This window comes from Erythrolamprus reginae, chromosome 2 (genome assembly GCF_031021105.1).
Source record: "Erythrolamprus reginae isolate rEryReg1 chromosome 2, rEryReg1.hap1, whole genome shotgun sequence".
Classification (NCBI taxonomy): domain Eukaryota; kingdom Metazoa; phylum Chordata; class Lepidosauria; order Squamata; family Dipsadidae; genus Erythrolamprus; species Erythrolamprus reginae.
The window spans coordinates 352,516,557-352,534,334 of record NC_091951.1 but is presented as its reverse complement, the minus strand read 5'-3'; the positions used below and the strand labels follow the sequence as shown (position 1 = coordinate 352,534,334).

The 17,778-nt window shown below is 43.8% G+C and overlaps 2 protein-coding genes across 3 annotated transcripts in view; one reads left to right on the top strand and one right to left on the bottom strand.

Annotated features, from left to right (window-relative positions):
* Positions 1–9,894, bottom strand: part of KIF24 (kinesin family member 24) — a 34,907-nt gene extending 25,013 nt beyond the window's left edge. For both annotated transcript variants that reach the window (XM_070743640.1, XM_070743641.1), the window contains exons 1-2: positions 9,704–9,894; positions 92–198 (exon numbers count right to left, since the gene is read on the bottom strand). In XM_070743640.1, the coding sequence (XP_070599741.1) occupies positions 92–190 (99 nt within the window). In that variant the 5' untranslated portion in view covers positions 191–198; positions 9,704–9,894. The remainder of the gene's footprint in view (positions 1–91; positions 199–9,703) is intronic.
* Positions 9,895–10,349: 455 nt separating this feature from the next.
* NUDT2 (nudix hydrolase 2) lies at positions 10,350–17,755 on the top strand. Its single transcript, XM_070743639.1, has 3 exons — positions 10,350–10,456; positions 15,230–15,372; positions 17,414–17,755. Exons 2-3 carry the CDS (start codon positions 15,237–15,239, stop codon positions 17,725–17,727), a joined length of 450 nt encoding a protein of 149 aa, XP_070599740.1. The 5' UTR covers positions 10,350–10,456; positions 15,230–15,236; the 3' UTR covers positions 17,728–17,755.
* Positions 17,756–17,778: the final 23 nt, after the last annotated feature.

Sequence of the window (17,778 nt, the reverse complement as noted above, 5' to 3'; positions counted from 1 at the left end):
CGACTGAGATATTGCAGAGTATATAGAAAATGAAATTAATTCTACCCAGGTCCCCAAACTTTACAGGAAGAAAAAAGAGAACCACACTTACTTGCTTTCTCAGAGAGCCGAAGTTCAATGGTTCAGGCAGCAGAAAACCAGGATGCCTAAATTTAGAGGCATCTTTCCTAGAAGCAGCTGTTGGTCCCATGTGCTACCCTGGTTGGTGAACAGAAGTTATGAAATGGATATGGATGGATGTGTTGCACAAAGGAATAATTTATTTTATTTATTTAATTTGACTTCTATGCCACCCAATCCCTTAGGACTCAGGGTGGCTTACAACAAAATAAAATGCAATACAACAACAATAGTAAGAAGTCAAATATAAATACCAAACTATAAAATTCAGCTTCAAATGCAACAACACAAGAGCACGCAACAGATTCAAACTTAATATGAACCGCTCCAAACTTGACTGTAAAAAATATGATTTCAACAATCGAGTTATCGAAGCGTGGAACTCATTACCGGACTCAATTGTGTCAACCCCTAACCCCCAACATTTCTCCCTCAGACTCTTCACGATTGACCTCTCCAGGTTCCTAAGAGGCGAGTCAGGGGCGTACATAAGTGCACTGGTGTGCCTTTCGTCCCCTGTCCAATTGTCTTTCCTTTCTCTCACTTATCATATATATTCTCTTTCTTTCATATATCCTCTCCTCTAAGTTCACTTTTACCCTTATATATATTACTACATGTCTATTTTTCTTCCTATGTATTTATGTATTGGACAAATGAATAAATAAAAAAATAAAATAAAAACCCCATTATAAAACCCACCATACAATCCTGTCAAAGAACGATTGGCTTATATGAAGAGATAAGGGCTTGCTCCCATCTTAAGTATTAAAATTGCTAGGTCAGACATGAAGGTAGTTTACATCAGACCAAGCACATCTAAAATGAGTTTAGTGCAAAATATACTGCTCAAAATAATGAAGGGAACACTCAAAATAACACACCCTAGATCTGAATGAAGGAAATATTCCCATTGAATACTTCGTTCTGTACAACGTTGAATGGGCACAACAGCAGGTGAAATGGATTGTCCATCAGTGTTGCTTCCTAAGTGGACAGTTAGATTTCACGGAAGTTTGATTTACTTGGAGTTATATTGTGTTGTTTAAGTGTTCCCTTTGGTTTATTTTTCAGCAGTGTATTTAAGAAGGCAGAACAATTGTCAAAACTGTGGGAGATTTCTCGACGGTGAGGTGCCCACGGAGTTTTTCATTTGCATTTAAATCAAAAAGATAAAAGAGGTTTGATGAAAAATCTTAGGAAAGTGCGGGTAATCCTGACTTCCAACGGTTTGTTTAGTGATAGTCCAGGGGTGGGGTCTAACTTACCTTGCTGCTGGTTCGCTTACTCCCATGCTGTGTGGGCGTGCCTCAGGGGTGCATGCGCAGTGCCAAAATATAAAATAACCCCCCCCCACCAAAAAAAGCTGAAAACAAGATGGTGACACAGGCGCAGTGCCAGAAACTCAGATTCTGTGCATTCGCAAAAGAAAAAAAAAAGACAGCAAAAAATCCTCCCAAAAATATGCCAGCGTCCATGGACCGGCACCGACAGAACCGGTTCCATGGCGTCACTGTGACATCACCAGGGGGTTGCTACCAGTTTACATGAACCGGTCCAAACCCACCTCTGTGATGGTCAAAGATACGACGTCAAGAAAAAAGTGACATGCATGTTTTTTCCATTTACTTCTGCAGTAACCCCATGATCAAAATTCCCTCTATGGGGCAGTCCTTGACTTATGACCACAATTGAACCCAAACTTTCTGTCAAGTGAAACATTTAGGAGAGGGTGCCCCATTTAGGAGAGGGTGCCCCATCGTAAATCGAGGACTCCCTGTATTAAACCCTTTTTATCTGATAAGAATAGAATAGAATAGAATAGAATTTTTATTGGCCAAGTGTGATTGGACACACAAGGAATTTGTCTTGGTGCATATGCTCTCAACGTACATAAAATAAAATATACATTTGTCAAGAATCATGTGGTACAACACTTAATGATTGTCATAGGGGTCAAATAAGCAATGAAGAAGCAATATTAATAAAAAATCTCAGGATATACGCAACAAGTTACAGTCATACAGTCAACATGGGAGGAAATGGGTGATAGGAATTATGAGAAAAACTAGTAGAATAGAAGTGCAGATTTAGTAGAAAATCTGACAGTGTTGAGGGAATTATTTGTTTAGTAGAGTGAGGGCGTTCGAGAAAAAACTGTTCTTGTGTCTAGTTGTCTTGGTGTGCAGTGCTCTGTAGCGACGTTTTGAGGGTAGGAGTTGAAACAATTTGTGTCCAGGATGTGAGGGGTCAGTAAATATTTTACCGGCCCTCTTTTTGACTCGTGCAGTATACAGGTCCTCAATGGAAGGCAGGTTGGCAGCAATTGTTTTTTCTGCAATTCTGATTATCCTCTGAAGTCTGTGTCGGTCCTGTTGGGTTGCAGCACCAAACCAGACAGTTATAGAGGTGCAGATGACAGACTCAATGATTCCTCTGTAGAACTGAATCAGCAGCTCCTTGGGCAGTTTGAGCTTCCTGAGCTGGCGCAGAAAGAACATTCTTTGTTGTGCTTTTTTGATGATGTTTTTGATGTTAGGTGACCATTTTAGGTCTTGAGATATGATAGAACCTAGAAATTTGAAGGTCTCTACTGTTGATACTGTGTTGTCTAGTATTGTGAGAGGTGGAAGGGTTTCTTTTAAAGTCTACCACCATTTCTACGGTTTTGAGTGTGTTCAGTTCTAGATTGTTCTGGTCACACCACAAGGATAGTTGTTCAGCTTCCCGTCTGTATGCGGATTCATCATTGTCTCGAATTAGTCCGATCACTGTTGTATCATCTGCAAACTTCAGTAGTTTAACAGATGGATCGTAGGAGATGCAGTCATTAGTGTATAGAGAGAAGAGAAGTGGTGAGAGTACACAGCCTTGGGGGGCACCTGTGCTAATTGTACATATATCTGATGTGATGTTTCCTAGCTTCACCTGCTGCTTCCTGTCTGTTAGGAAGCTTGTGATCCACTTACAAGTGTGTTCAGGTACCGCTAGCTGATTTAGTTTGGTTAAGAGAATGTCCGGTACGATGGTATTGAATGCTGAACTGAAGTCCACAAAGAGGACCCTGGCGTAGGTCATTGGAGATTCAAGATGTTGAAGGATGTAGTGTAGAGCCATATTAACAGCATCATCTGTTGATCTATTTGCTCGGTATGCAAATTGCAGGGGGTCTAATAGTGGATCCGTGATGGCTTTCAAATGGAACATCACTAGCCTTTCAAAGGTTTTCATAACTACAGATGTTAGAGCAACTGGTCTGTAGTCATTCAGTTCCTTGATGGAGGGTTTCTTTGGCACTGGGATGATAGTCGAGCGTTTGAAGCAGGAAGGAACATAGCACAACTCTAGTGATTTGTTGAAGATTTGGGTGAAGATGGGGGCCAATTGGCAGAGATACCCACTGCGTCCCCCTCAGCTGAGCACAGATTCTGAGGATCGAGAAATGGGTGTGGCTTGGTATCCTAGGCCAGTATATTTAGCACCTGAGTCTGAGAGAGAGGAGGATGAAGAGGATGTGGGGCCAAAGGCTGAAAGCCAACCAGGGCCTCTTGCACCTCCAGAGGTTCCCATGAGTAACTCTGGAGAAGAGAAAGAGCTCGATGCAAGAGCGCACAGGGGTATCAGCAGACAGGAATGGCTGAACAGGAAGAGGTCTATGCATGAATAGCTCTCTAGAAAAATCAGGACATTTTCTGGCTATGTAAGGGTTAGTCTTAAGACGAGCGAGTGCAGAAGTCAACTGTATAATATGAGTGATGGATGGTCGGAGTTAGATGTGGAACTAATTAGTTTATTAGAATGAAATTACCAACCCAGAAGAAGAAACTTCTTATCCTCAGGCTGCCTGCCAACTCAAAGTGAGTCATTGATAATGTGAGATCAAAGGAGACATAGCTATGAACTGGATATCTGTTCTCGGATGATAATTACACAGAATTGCACAGAAAAGACACTCCTTGCTTGTCGCTGCATTTTAAAAATTCCTCTGCTTTATAAATATTAGAATTATATGATTAAAATCTCTGTGTGTGTGTGTGTGTGTGTTTTTCTTGAAGGGCTCATTGTTGGGACAGAACAGCCACAACGATACAAAGATTTTAAACATGGCTCCATGCTGTTCCCTTTTTCAAAAAATAGCATTATAGTCACATCATTGAGGCCTGGTAAGAATGATTTGAGTCCTTAGCTATTCTAAAGCTCCAAGAAATTTCTTTTAGGATTAAGTAAGCAACCGGGAGGGGAATCTGGGTTGGAGGGTGGTGTGGGGAGGAATTTTGCATCCAGATTTAAATTCTACTTCCATCGTGCATAGCAGCTGTTGTCATCTCAGTCTTTTTCTCAATGAAAACCGATACTGGGGCTCCTAGGAACCAACCTTGCCTTGTTCAAAGGAAATAATTCCATCGCAGTCTTCAAAATGGGACCACCAGGAGCAGTGTTCCCTCTAATTTTTTTGGGGGGTGGGCAGAAAAGTATAGTGTCTGAGCGGCAGTCCCTTCGGGACTGGGCGGCACAGAAATAATAAGTAAGTAAGTAAGTAAGTAAGTAATTAAACAAATAAACAAACAAACAAACAAACAAAAAACCCACCTTGTTTTGCCTCAGAGAATTTCAAAATAAAATACTGTACTGTGTGTCTATAACAGTGAGCTCATAATAGGGCAACTCTATCAATATGAAAATGCCACTTAAATAGTTGAGCTAATTTCAAACTAGATTTTGATTTTCTTTCTCTCTTCCTTACTCCCATTCTTTTCCTTCCTCTCTTTTTTCTATCTGTTTCTCTCTCTTCCTCTCTTCCTCTCTCTCTCCTTCCCTCTCACTCCTTCCCTCTCAGCTTCTGGGCAGGTTTGGAAAACTCTGAGTTGATGATGATTTTTAAGTGAGCGATTGCTCACTGCTCACCTTAGAGGTAACTATGACCAGGAGTCCTCGATTTACGACCCCAGGAGACTGCACCTGTCATAAATGGGAGTCAGTTGCCAAGCCTCTGAATTTTGATCATGTGACTCTGGGAACACCGCAGTGGCCATATGTGTGAAAAAAGATCGTATGTATTTTTTTTCCAGTGCTATTGTAATGTCAAATGTTCACTAAATGAACCTTTGTAAGTCAAGGACTGTCTGTATATTTCCCTTCTCAATTTTAATAATAATAACAACGACAGAATTGGAAGGGGCCTTGATGTCTTCTAGTCCAACCTCCTGCTTAGGCAGGAAACCCTACACTACTTCAGACAGATGGTTATCTAACATCTGTTTAAAAACTTCCAGTGTTGGAGCATTCACAACTTCCGGAGGCAAGCTGTTCCACGGATCAACCATTCTTATTTCAGGAAATTTCTCCTTAGTTCTAAGTTGCTTCTCTCCTTGTTTAGTTTCCACCATTGCTTCTTGTTTTCCCCTCAGGTGCTTTGGAGAATAGGTTGATTCCTTCTTCTTTGTGGCAACCCCTGAGATATTGGAAGACTGCTATCATGCCCCCCCCACCCCAACGGTCCTTTTTTTCATTAAACTAGCCATGCCCAATTCCTGCAACTGTTCTTCATATGTTTTAGCCTCCAGTCCCCTAATCATCTTTGTCGCTCTTCTCTGCACTTTTTCTAGAGTCTCAACATCCTTTTTGCACTGGGGCTACCAAAACTGAATTTTGTGCCTAATGCTTAGGGGACAATAAAGTATCCAGAAAATAACCTCATTTTAACAAGTTTCCAATAATTGGGAGGGAGAAAAAAACAAACAGCTTTCCAGTTAGACCAGTACAAGTAGTCCTCGACTTACATCCATTCGTTTAGTAAGAACATAAGAACATAAGAAGAGCGATGCTGAATCAGGCCAAAGCCCATCGAGTCCAGCATTCTGTGTCATACAGTGGCCCAATTGTCCTTGGGGATCTTGAGCAGAAAGAGAAGGCAAGACCCTCCCTTTCCCTGGACCCCCAACAAATGGTACTCAAGGGAATCCTGCCTGCCTCAACCAACATAGAGGCGGCACATGGACATCCATTTCAATAATCACCGATACACTTGTCATCCATGAATCTGTCTCATCCTGCCCTGAAGCTATCAAAGCTGACAGCTGTCATGGCCTCTTCTGGAAGTGAATTCCATAAACCAATGATCCTCTGGGTGAAGAAATATTTCCCTTGATTTGTCCTCTCTTTCTCACCTGTGAGCTTTAGAGAGGGTCCCCTTGTCCTACTATTGTGTGATAGAGAAAATAATTTTTCTCTATCCACCTTTTCTATCCCATGCATGATTTTATACACTTCGATCAAGTCACCCCTTCAACGCCGTCTTTCAAGCATGAAGAGAGCAAGGCGTTGCAAGGTGTAGTGACTGTTCAAAGTTACAATGGCACTGAAAATTGTGAGTTATGACAGTTTTCATAATTACGACCGTAGCAGAATCTCCGTGGTAACGTGATCAAAATTCAGACGCTTGGCAACTGGTTCATACTTATGACCATTGCTATGTCCCAAGGCCAGTTGGTCTCCTTTTAAGACCTTCTGACAAGTAAAGTCAATGGGGAAGTCAGCTTCACTTAACAATCAGGTTACTAATTTAAGAACTGCAATGATTCAGTGTAATGAAGGAAGTTGTAAAATGGGGCCAAAACTTATTTCACCGATTAAACAAATGTTGGCCTTCTCCGGGTCCCGTCGACTAAACAATGTCATTTGGCGGGACCCAGGGGAAGAGCCTTCTCTGTGGCGGCTCCGGCCCTCTGGAACCAACTCCCCCCAGAGATCAGAATTGCCCCCACCCTCTTTGCCTTTCGTAAACCTCTCAAAACCCACCTCTGCCATCAGGCATGGGGGAATTGAAATATCTACCCCAGGCCTATATAATTTATGTATGGTGTGTTGTGTGCATGTTTTTTAAATTATGGGCTTTTAACTTCGTATTATTAGATTTGTATTGTACATTGTTTCTATCACTGCTGTGAGCCGCCCCTAGTCTACAGAGAGGGGAGGCATACAAATTTAATAAATAAATAAATAAATAAACAAACAAACGAACAAACAAACAAAATGTCTCGCTTAGCAACAGAAATTTTGGCCTCAGCTGTGGTCTTAAGACAAGGTGCATCTGTAAAAGCAACTGAACCTCATCAATTTCCTGCTGATTCTTCCATGCTAATCTTAGCCCGATGATCTCATTGGAGAAGCCTCTGCCCCACAAGTGAGAGGGAGCATCTGCTTTAAAGTAACAGCTGATGGGGGGGGGGAGATCTGGAAGCCTCTCATTTTCCTGGTGCCCGAGTAAAACAAGACTGGGTTATCCCAGGAAGATGAAAATAGTAAATTCTTTCCTGTCAGCAGAGAGTCCAGTAGTCCATTTCTAGGATATGAGAAAATTAAAAAATAAAATAGTATATAGAAATTTATATAATGTAGAAGACTGAATTCTGCTTGAGCGGGGGGTGGGGGGTGGTTTGGACTGGAAGAACTGCAGGATCATGTCCAGTTTGAACTTGTTAAACGTTAGTTGATTTAAGATAGTTGGAGAAAATACATGCTGAACACTCTACTACGCCCTGGTCAGACCACACCTGGAGTACTGTGTTCAGTTCTGGTCACCACACTTCAAAAAAGACATTGAAACTCTGGAGAAGGTGCAGAAAAGAGCAACCAAAATGATCAGGGGTCTAGAAACCAAGACTTACGAAGAGAGACTGCGGGAACTGGGCATGGATAGCCTAGAGAAAAAGAGGGGCAGAGCGGACATGATAGCAGTCTACAGGTATACGAGGGGTTGCCACAAAGAAGAGGGGATCACTTTATTCTCCAGGGAACCAGAGGGCCGGACGAGGAACAACGGCTGGAAGCTGACCAAGGAGAGATTCAACCTGGAAATAAGGACGGTCAGAACGATCAACCAGTGGAACAACCTACCAGCAGACATTGTGAACTCCAATACTCTGGACATTTTAAAGAGGAAATTGGACTGCCATTTGGCTGGGATGCTATAGGGTTCCTGCTTGGGCAGGGGGTTGGACTTGATGACCCACATGGTCCCTTCCAACTCTAACAATAAATAAATAAATAAATGAATGAATGAATGAATGAATGATATTCTTTTGTTACTTAGAAAGGCATCCAGCCAAAAGGGACATTTCTTAATGCCAAGGCAATAGAGAGAAGAGCTATGCTTGCAAAATATTTTATGGGGAGGTGTTGATGAATATGTCAGAGATGCTGTTGTCTCTAAGGCGTTACAAATTAGCTGTGATCGGTGACTGTAACTGATAGGAGGGCATCGAGAGACTATAAAATATAATGCTTTTATTTATTTTGTCAAATGCGTATTCGTAGTATACATAGAGATAACACTGTTTATATACATGAGATAGGCACTAATAAGAGGGAAACTTTAGGACAGGGACAGTAGGCACACTGATGCACTTATGCCCACACCTTTACTGACCTCTTAGGAATCAGGTGAGGTCAACAATGGATAGACTAAAGGTAAAAGTTTGGGGCTCTGGTGACAAAACTAGAGTCAATTAGTGTGTTCCAGGCATTAACTACTCATTTGCTGAAGTCATATTTTCTACAGTCAAGTTTGAAGTGGTTTACTTGGAGTTTGTATGTGTTGTGTGCTTGTGTATTGTTGTAGTTATTGACAGAAAGGACATTATAGCAGATGATTTTAAGAGGTATGCTTAGGTCATGTTAAAGACAACGTAATTCTAAGCTTTCTAAACCTAGAATTTCAAGTCTTGCGTAAGATATTCTGTTGCGAGCAGAGGAGTGGAGGGCTCTTCTGGACACTTTCTAATGTATTTATGTCCGAAATGCGGCATGGGTACCACACAGATGAGCTGTATTCAAGGGTTGGTCTGGCGAACGTTTTGTATGCTCTGGTTAGTAGTGTGAGAAGCTACATAGAATTAGGTTAACAACTCTTGAAGCCTTTTGGGTGATGTTGTTGCAGTGGGCTTTGGCACTTAGGTCATTTGATATGAGTATTCCAAGGTCTTTTACGGAGTGTAAGGTCTTGTATTTGGTGTCCAGATTCTTTTTGCCAATATGCAGGACAGAGCATTTTTTGGTTGAGATTTGGAGTTGCCAGATGTTGGACCATTCTGACACAAAGTCAAGGTCTTTCTGGAGAGAAGCTGTGTTATCAGTGGTGTTGAAAAGTTTTACATCATCGGCGATGAACAATGGGGAAGCCAGATTCACTTAACAACCAGGTCGCTAACATCAACCTCACTTAACAACTGCGGAAAAAGAAGTCATAAAATGGGTCAAGTACACTTAGCAAAAGTCTCACTTAACGTCAGATATGTCGGGCTTGATTGTGGTCATAAGATGAGGACTACCTGTAGATTAAAACACGGTCTGGCCAAAGTAAAGCATCGCTTTTAAATGGTCACAGTTTCTACTTTAATTCATTGGTTTATATTATTATTATTATTATTATTATTATTATTACTACTACGCCTACTCCTCTTACTACTACTACTACTACTACTACTAATAATAATAATAATGCCTCAGCTCTAAACTGCGCGCCTGTTGCCATGGCAACAGGGCCTAGTCCTGAATCGGCGAGGAACCCCGCCACCGTTCTTACCGGGACGGCTCCTTCCTTAGCTTTTCTCCCGGTGAACTCTTCCTCGGTCTGATTGTCTCCCGCGGCGAAGCTTCCGCGAAACCCCCGGAGCTTCTCTTCTTCCGAACCGCGGTGAGAAAAGAACCGGCGAGGCCGCGTTTCCATGACGACGCGACCAAGCCTGCCTTCAAACCCTCGCGCCGCTTTGGCGCGCCGTTACGTCAGCGCAGCCGTCCAATAACAACGCTGGAGGAAGAAGTAGGTGCGGCCTATATTATCCAATCAAAAAGAAGGAGGAAAAAAGAAGCGGGAAAACGACCTACAGAAAGCGGCAGCAGCTGCAGAGATCATCTTTAAAAGTCTATCTTTCTAGTGGTCTTCTCCCCATTCTGTCAAACAACTAAAGCCAATCATAATTCTAAACCTCCATGTTGGCCACGCCCTCTATCATTGTCGCTCGCTGAATGGATGGAGTCTCCTCAGCGGGTGTAAAAGCAGGAAGCATCGGTTGTAGTCATAGGTGACAGCATTGTTGTGATTGGTCGAGGAGGCTGAACGTATTAAGATTGACAAGAATGAAAACCAATTAAAAAATACAATTATCAATACTGCCGGGTTGCCCAATACGATAGCTCCGAACTGCTGAACTTCAACTCTCACAATTTGACATCTAACGTCATCCTAGACCCACAGGACTGTGGGATTATGGGAGTTGAAGTCCAGCTGTCCGAAATCTATTCTTTCGTGTTTTTTGAGCGGAATTTCTCGGACCAGGTATGCCGAACTGCTGCCGCGGGTGGTTTTCACTGGGGTCCGCCGGGCTTGTAGTTGTGTTTGGTTAGGAGCACAGCCTGTAAGGGTGTGTGTGTGTGTGTCTCCAACCCGCCTAATGGCCTTCGTTCAGCTGAGCTCCCTATAAATTGTGCATTGATTAGTGCACCTGATTGCAATCACATGCGGTTATTACTATTATTAATAATAATATTAACTATTAATAATATTATTTGCTATTTGCTGTTACCGGTAGAATTGCAGCAAAGGAAAAATTGCAACGTTTGCAAAACACTGCAAACACTTGAGCCAGAGACTATGAGGAAGGAAATTGTGTGCCTTATTAATAGATGATTATAAAAATGTGACCATACATGAATGTCATGCATTTAAATTTGAATGTTACAGCATGACTGTAGATCCCATGAAAATTTAATTTTGACTTTGGAGCTTCATATTATTTTGCTTGCAAAAATTGCAGCAAAGCACATGTTGTATCAAGTTATTGAGCGGCATTGAAGTCTAATTAAATAAATTATTATTATTATTATTATTATTATTATTATTATTATTATTATTATTATTATTATTTATTAGATTTGTATGCCGCCCCTCTCCATAGACTCGGGGCGGCTCACAACAATAACAAAGACAATGTAAGAACAAATCTAATAATTTAAAAAACACTAAAAACCCCATTATTAAAAGCAAGTAAACACACAAACATACCATGTATAAACTGTATAGGCCCGGGGGAGATGTCTCAGTTCCCCCATGCCTGACGGCAGAGATGGGTCTTAAGAACTTTAGGAAAGGCAAGGAGGGTGGGGGCAGTGCTGATCTCCAGGGGGAGCTGGTTCCAGAGGGTCGGGGCCGCCACAGAGAAGGCTCTTCCCCTGGGTCCCGCCAAACGACATTGTTTATTCGACGGGACCCGGAGAAGGCCAACTCTGTGGGACCTAACTGGTCACTGGGATTCGTGCGGCAGAAGGCGGTCCTGGAGATATTCTAAACATTTTATTTATTTATTTTATTTTATTTTTCAAACATGTATAGGATAGTAGTAGTTTGTATAAACATAACATAAATAAAAAGGAATGATAAAACAGGACAATAAGACAGTAGGCAGGATGGTGCGCTTATGCACGTCCCTTACAGACCTGTTAGAAACGGGGAGAGGTCAACTGTGGACAGCCCAAGGTTGAAGTTTTTGGGATTTGGGGAAGAAACCACAGAGTCAGGTAGTGCATTCCAGGCATTGATCCCTCTGTTGCTGAAGTCGTATTTTCTGCAGTCGAGTCATTAACAACTTGTTGGTTGTATCCTAAGATTTTTATTCATATTGATTGTTTCTTCATTGCTTATTTGACCCCTAGGACAATCATTAAGCTTTGTGCCACATGATTCTTGACAAATGTCTCTTTTTCTTTTATGTACGCTGAGAGCATCTGCACCAAAGACAAATTATTTATTAGATTTGTATGCAGCCCCTCTCCATAGACTCGGGGCGGCTCACAACAGTAATAGCACAATATATAACAAATCTAATAATTAAAAGTCACTAAAAACCCCTTATTTAAAAAGAAACAGAAACACAAACATACCATACATAAAGTGTATAGGCCCAGGGGAAATGTCTCAGTTCCCCCATGCCTGGCGGCAGAGGTGGTTTTAAGGAGTTTACGAAAGGTAAGGAGGGTGGGGGGCCACTGTTCGCTGTAAGCTGTGCGCGTGCACGCGTGCATGCTCCAAAATACCCCCAACGCGCCCTTTTCCATGGGTGCACGCTCCCCATCCCCTTGCCAGCCCGCGGGGGGGGGGCAGGGGCGGGGAGGTGCGGCAGTAGGAGGAAAGGGAGCTGCGGCTGCCCCTGCCTCCCCACGGTGCCTCCGGCCAAACATGCCCCTGGCTTCTTGGCCCTGCCCCCCGCCCGCCCGATCCGCCCCCTCTCCTCCGCCGCCTCCTGCCTTGGGGCGCGATTTCTCTCGCGGCAGTGGCGGCCGCCCCTCTCGCAGCCCCTTCGCTGGGAGTGCTTTCGTCCCAGACTTCCAGCAAGGGGGCTGCAGTAGAGGCAGGGCAGGCGTTCCCGAAGTGCTTGGAGAAAGCGCTCTTGGAGTCGCAGCCCCCTTGCCGTCGGTGCCTCCGTTCCGGAGCTCCGCCTCACAGTTGACCACCCTGATGCTGCCCCACGGCTACTGCCCAATGCCGCTGCTAAGAGAGAGAGAAAGGGGGGGGGGAGAGAGAGATAGCAAGAGAGAGAAGAGAAAGAAAGCAATAGAGAGAGAGAAAGAAAACAAGAGAGAAAGAGAGAGATGAAAGGGGGGGAGAGAGAGATAGCAAGAGAGAGAAGAGAAAGAAAGCATGAGAGATAGAAAAAAAGAAAGTGAGAGAGAAAGAAAGCAATAGAGAGAGAGAAAGAGAGAGAGAGAGAGAAAGAGAGAGAGAGAGAGGAAGAGGGGGAGAGAGAAAGCGAGAGAAATGACTCTTGATTTAAAGCATATGGTAAAAAGCACCCAAATAATAACAGAGAAAAAAAACCCCAGCCGTTTGTGTGTGTGTGTGTGTGTGTGTGTGTGTGTGAACTCTTGAACCATTTCAATAGCTCACCTCTAATTGGAAATGGTTCAAGAGTTCACATACACACACACACATACACACACAAGGGGGGGAGGAGACAGGGATAGAAAAAGAGAAGATAATAATAGTAATAGATTTTGGTTTTGTTTTATTATTAATTTCTTTTAATTAAAAAAGGGAATTTTTTTCTTATTTATTTGTTTGTTTGTTTGTTTGTTTTTCCATGCCGCCCAGTCCCAAAGGGACTGTTGCTCAGACACTATACTTTTCTGCCCACACCAAAAAAATATTAGAGGGAACATTGGTGGGAGCAGTTCTAAATTCCGGGGGGAGCTGGTTCCAGAGGGTCGGGGCCGCCACAGAGAAGGCTCTTCCCCTGGCCCCCGCCAGACGACATTGTTTAGTTGATGGGACCCGGAGAAGGCCCACTCTGTGGGACCTAACCGGTCACTGGGATTTGTGCAGCAGAAGGCGGTCTCTGAGATATTGTGGCTCGATGCCATTATTATTATTATTATTATTATTATTATTATTATTATTATTATTATTTGATTTGTATGCCTCCCCTCTCCGGAGACTCGGAGCGGCTTACAACAACAATACCATAGTACAAATCTAATGGTTAAAAAAGGACAGTTTAAAACCCTTATTATAATAACAGTCATGCATCCCAAACAAACCATACATAAAATGAAACGGCCCGGGGGAATCAATTTCCCCATGCCTGACGGCAGAGAGGGTTTTTAGAAGTTTGCGAAAGGCAAGGAAGGTAGGGGCAGTCCTGATCTCCAGAGGGAGTTGGTTCCAGAGGGTCGGGGCCGCCACAGAGAAGGCTCTTCCCTTGTGCCCTGCTAGAAGACATTGTTTCAATTAACATTAACTTCAATTTCTCTTATTGTTTTGTATTATTATGTTGTAAGCCACCCTGAGTCTCAGGAGAAGGGCGGCCTAGAAATTGAACAAAGGACCAAACAAACCGTAGTGGCATAGGAGTTTAAACAGGGCATCAGTAGATCCGGGTTCGAGACCATTTTGAAGTGTGGTCCCCCTAAGGCAGTGTTTCCCAACCTTGACAACTTGAAGATATCTGGACTTCAACTCCCAGAATCCCCCAGCAGTTCTAATCTCTGGGGGGAGCTGGTTCCAGAGAGTCGGGGTTGCCACAGAGAAGGCTCTTCCCCTGGGGCCCGCCAAACGACATTGTTTAGTCGACGGGACCTGGAGAAGGCCAACTCTGTGGGACCTAATCAGTCGCTGGGATTCGTGCAGCAGAAGGCAGTCCCGGAGATATTCTGGTCCGGTGCCATGAAGGGCTTTATAGGTCATAACCAACACTTTGAATTGTGACCGGAAACTGATCGGCAACCAATGCAGACTGCGGAGTGTTGTTGTAACATGGGCATATCTGGGAAAGCCCATGATTGCTCTCGCAGCTGCGTTCTGCATGATCTGAAGTTTACGAACACTTTTCAAAGTGCTCTCAATGTGGAGAGCGTTACAGTAGTCGAGCCTCGAGGTAATGAGGGCATGAGTGACTGTGAGCAGTGAGTCCCGGTCCAGCTAGGGCCGCAACTGGTGCACCAGGCGAACCTGGGCAAACACCCCCCTCGCCACAGCTGAAAGATGTTTCTCTAATGTGAGCTGTGCATCGAGGAGGACGCCCAAGTTGCGGACCCTCTCTGAGGGGGTCAATAATTCCCCCCCAGGGTGATGGATGGAGAGATGGAATTGTCCTTGGGAGGCAAAACCCACAGCCACTCCGTCTTATCCGGGTTGAGTTTGAGTCTGTTGACACCCATGGATGTTTGTGTATCACTTGACATGTATGTGTAATTATCCCCATTTCCTTATGTTCCCAAATAAAAAGAGGTACACGGCTCCATACTGTGCCACTTCACCCAGAGAGAAAATGTGTCCAAGTCTTCTTCTTTCTAGGATTCGCCTTCGTGAGTGATCCTACACGGCTGCATTGCTCTTAGCCTCTTTGAAGACATTGTCTTCATCAGGGACTTTGACAGCTTCCTTTGTAGTTGTCTTGCAGGACGTTTCATGACCCAACGAGGGAACATCATCATCAATGCTCAGGCTTGTGAAACGTCTTTGGTGACTTCAGGTCTGTTTCTTGCCTTTAACTGCACCTGGATTGTGCAGAGCTTCTCATCTGCTAACACTGCTTCTGTCTGTTCCTTTTTGGGTCAGGACCAACATGAGCTTAAGAGCATGTGGCTTGGTTATCTTCAGGAGGTTACCCAAAGCAGGTGCTCCTGCAGCTACTGATGGCCCCATTGAGTACCTCCTCCTGCAAACCTCCTACGGCACCCATCACTGGACACCCCCAAAAGGTATGTTACTCCCCCTGCTGCCTGGAGGAGAGTCCTGCGGGGGGTTTTATTGGATATGAAGCCACTGAAATGTTCTTGGGGCGAAATCAGCCAATCAGGAAAGCATGCTGGCTGGGGGAATTCTGGGAGTTGAAGTCCCTCCCCCATCTTAAAGATTGAAAAACCCTGAGCTGCATGTTGGGCATCAGCTCTGGAGATGGATTCTACTTTCTTCAACTTTAATCATTTATTAGATTTTATTAATTTTCAAATTCAGCAAAAAAAACATGTGACACATACAGATAGAATTGTCGGCTATCAATAAAATTAACTGCCTTGGAAATGCCCCTGGGTTGGGCCGAGAGGCAAATAAGGAGCTGTGATGTTCCTTCAATACACCAGGGTGATTCGACACAAAAATATGTAACCCTTCCCTGGTGCAGAGCTGAAGGGATTGGATACTGTAGCCCAGAGGATAATTCTCTGCCTTACAAGGCAAAGGTTGCAGGTTCAAGTCCCAGTGGGTATGGCTAGCTGATGAGGCCAAAATAAGGCCGAAATAGATCTATCCTAGTCTCCCTTAATTTTCAAATTCAGCAAAAAAACATGTGACATATATATATATATATATATATATATGTCTGGTCTCCCTTAATTTTAAAAATTCCAGCTATAAACATTTAACACATACAAAATATAGTTTGTCGGCTATAAATATATTACTGCCTTGCAGTGGCCCTAGGCTGGGCCTATAGGCAAAAAAAAAAAAAAAAAAAAAGGAGCTGTGACGTTCCTTAAAAATATACCAGGGTCATCCGACATAAGAAAAAACATATACCCCTCCCTGGTACAAAGCTGGATGGATTCAGATCGGATGGGTCTAATTGCTAGCTCTCTGCTTTACAATGCAGAAGCTTCCCAGATCGAATCCCAGTAAAAGAATGGGTGTGGCCAGCTGATGAGGCCTAATAAGGCCGAAATAGATCTATCCTGGTCTCCCTTAATTTTAAAAATTCCAGCTATAAACATTTAACATATATATATATATATATATATATATATATATATATATATATATATATATATATATATGTCACATGTTTTTTTGCTGAATATGATAGGGTTTTATGTGCATTTTAATATTAGATTTGTTTTCACTGGAATATTGTTTTTATTATTGTTGTGAGCCGACCCGAGTGTTCGGAGAGGGGCGGCATACAAATCTAATAAATTGAATTGAATTTTATAGGTAGCTAAAGGGGGCAAACATACATCATATTCTTTCCTTCTCCTACCCAGGGAGGTGGGCTTAGAAAAAGATGCTGGCCCAAAGTTGGGACTAGAAGTCACCCTCTCCTAGCGATTGGCCCAAAATCCCCTAGGTGGCTTTCGTGTCTAAGGCGGGACTAGAACTCTCCATCTCCCAGTGATTGACCCAAAATCCCCCAGGTGGCTTTCATGTCTAAGGCGGGACTAGAACTCTCCATCTCCTAGCGATAGGCCTAAAATCTCCCAGGTGGCTTTCATGTCTAAGGTGAGACTAGAACTCTCTGTCTCCTAGTCATTGACCCAAAATCTCCCAGGTAACTTTCATATCTAAGGTGGGACTAGAACTCTCCATCTCCCAGTGATTGACCCAAAATCTTCCAGGTGGCTTTCATGTCTAAGGCGGGACTAGAACTCTCCATCTCCCAGTGATTGACCCAAATCTCCCAGGTGGCTTTCCTGTCTAAGACGGGACTAGAACTCTCCATCTCCTAGTGATTGGCCCAAAATCCCCCAGGTAGCTTTCATATCTAAGGTGGGACTAGAACTCTCCATCTCCTAGTGATTGGCCCAAAATCCCCCAGGTGGCTTTTGTGCCAAAGTTGGGACTAGAACTCTCCAACTCCTAGTCATTGACCCAAAGTCGCCCAGCGTATCAAGAAAGCTTCCTGGCTAGGGGAATTCTGGGAGTTGTAGTCCACCCGTCCTGCCATGTTGGAGAACTCCCCTCTCTAGAGTTTCCCAGGGAGGGGAGGGGCCTTGTTTTGAACCCCCTGCTTCCATCTTCTCTCGCCAGGGCATGTTGACCCCGGGGAAGATGACCTCAGCACAGCTCTGCGAGAGACCCAGGAAGAGGCTGGCCTGGCCTCCGCCCACTTCACCGTTTTGGAAGGCTTTAAGAAGGAACTGAATTACGTGGTCCAAGGCCAACCCAAAACCGTGGTCTATTGGCTGGCCGAGCTGAAGGACCGAGACACGGAGATCAAGCTCTCTGCCGAGCACCAGGCCTTCCGTTGGCTGAGCCTCACTGAGGCCTGCAGACTTGCGGGATACGAGGACATGCAGAGCACCCTCCGAGAGGCCCATTGCTTTCTCTCTTCCAAAGAATAAATGTCCTTTCGTGGGATGCAGGAATGTTGATGCAGATGTTCGCCCTGCTGT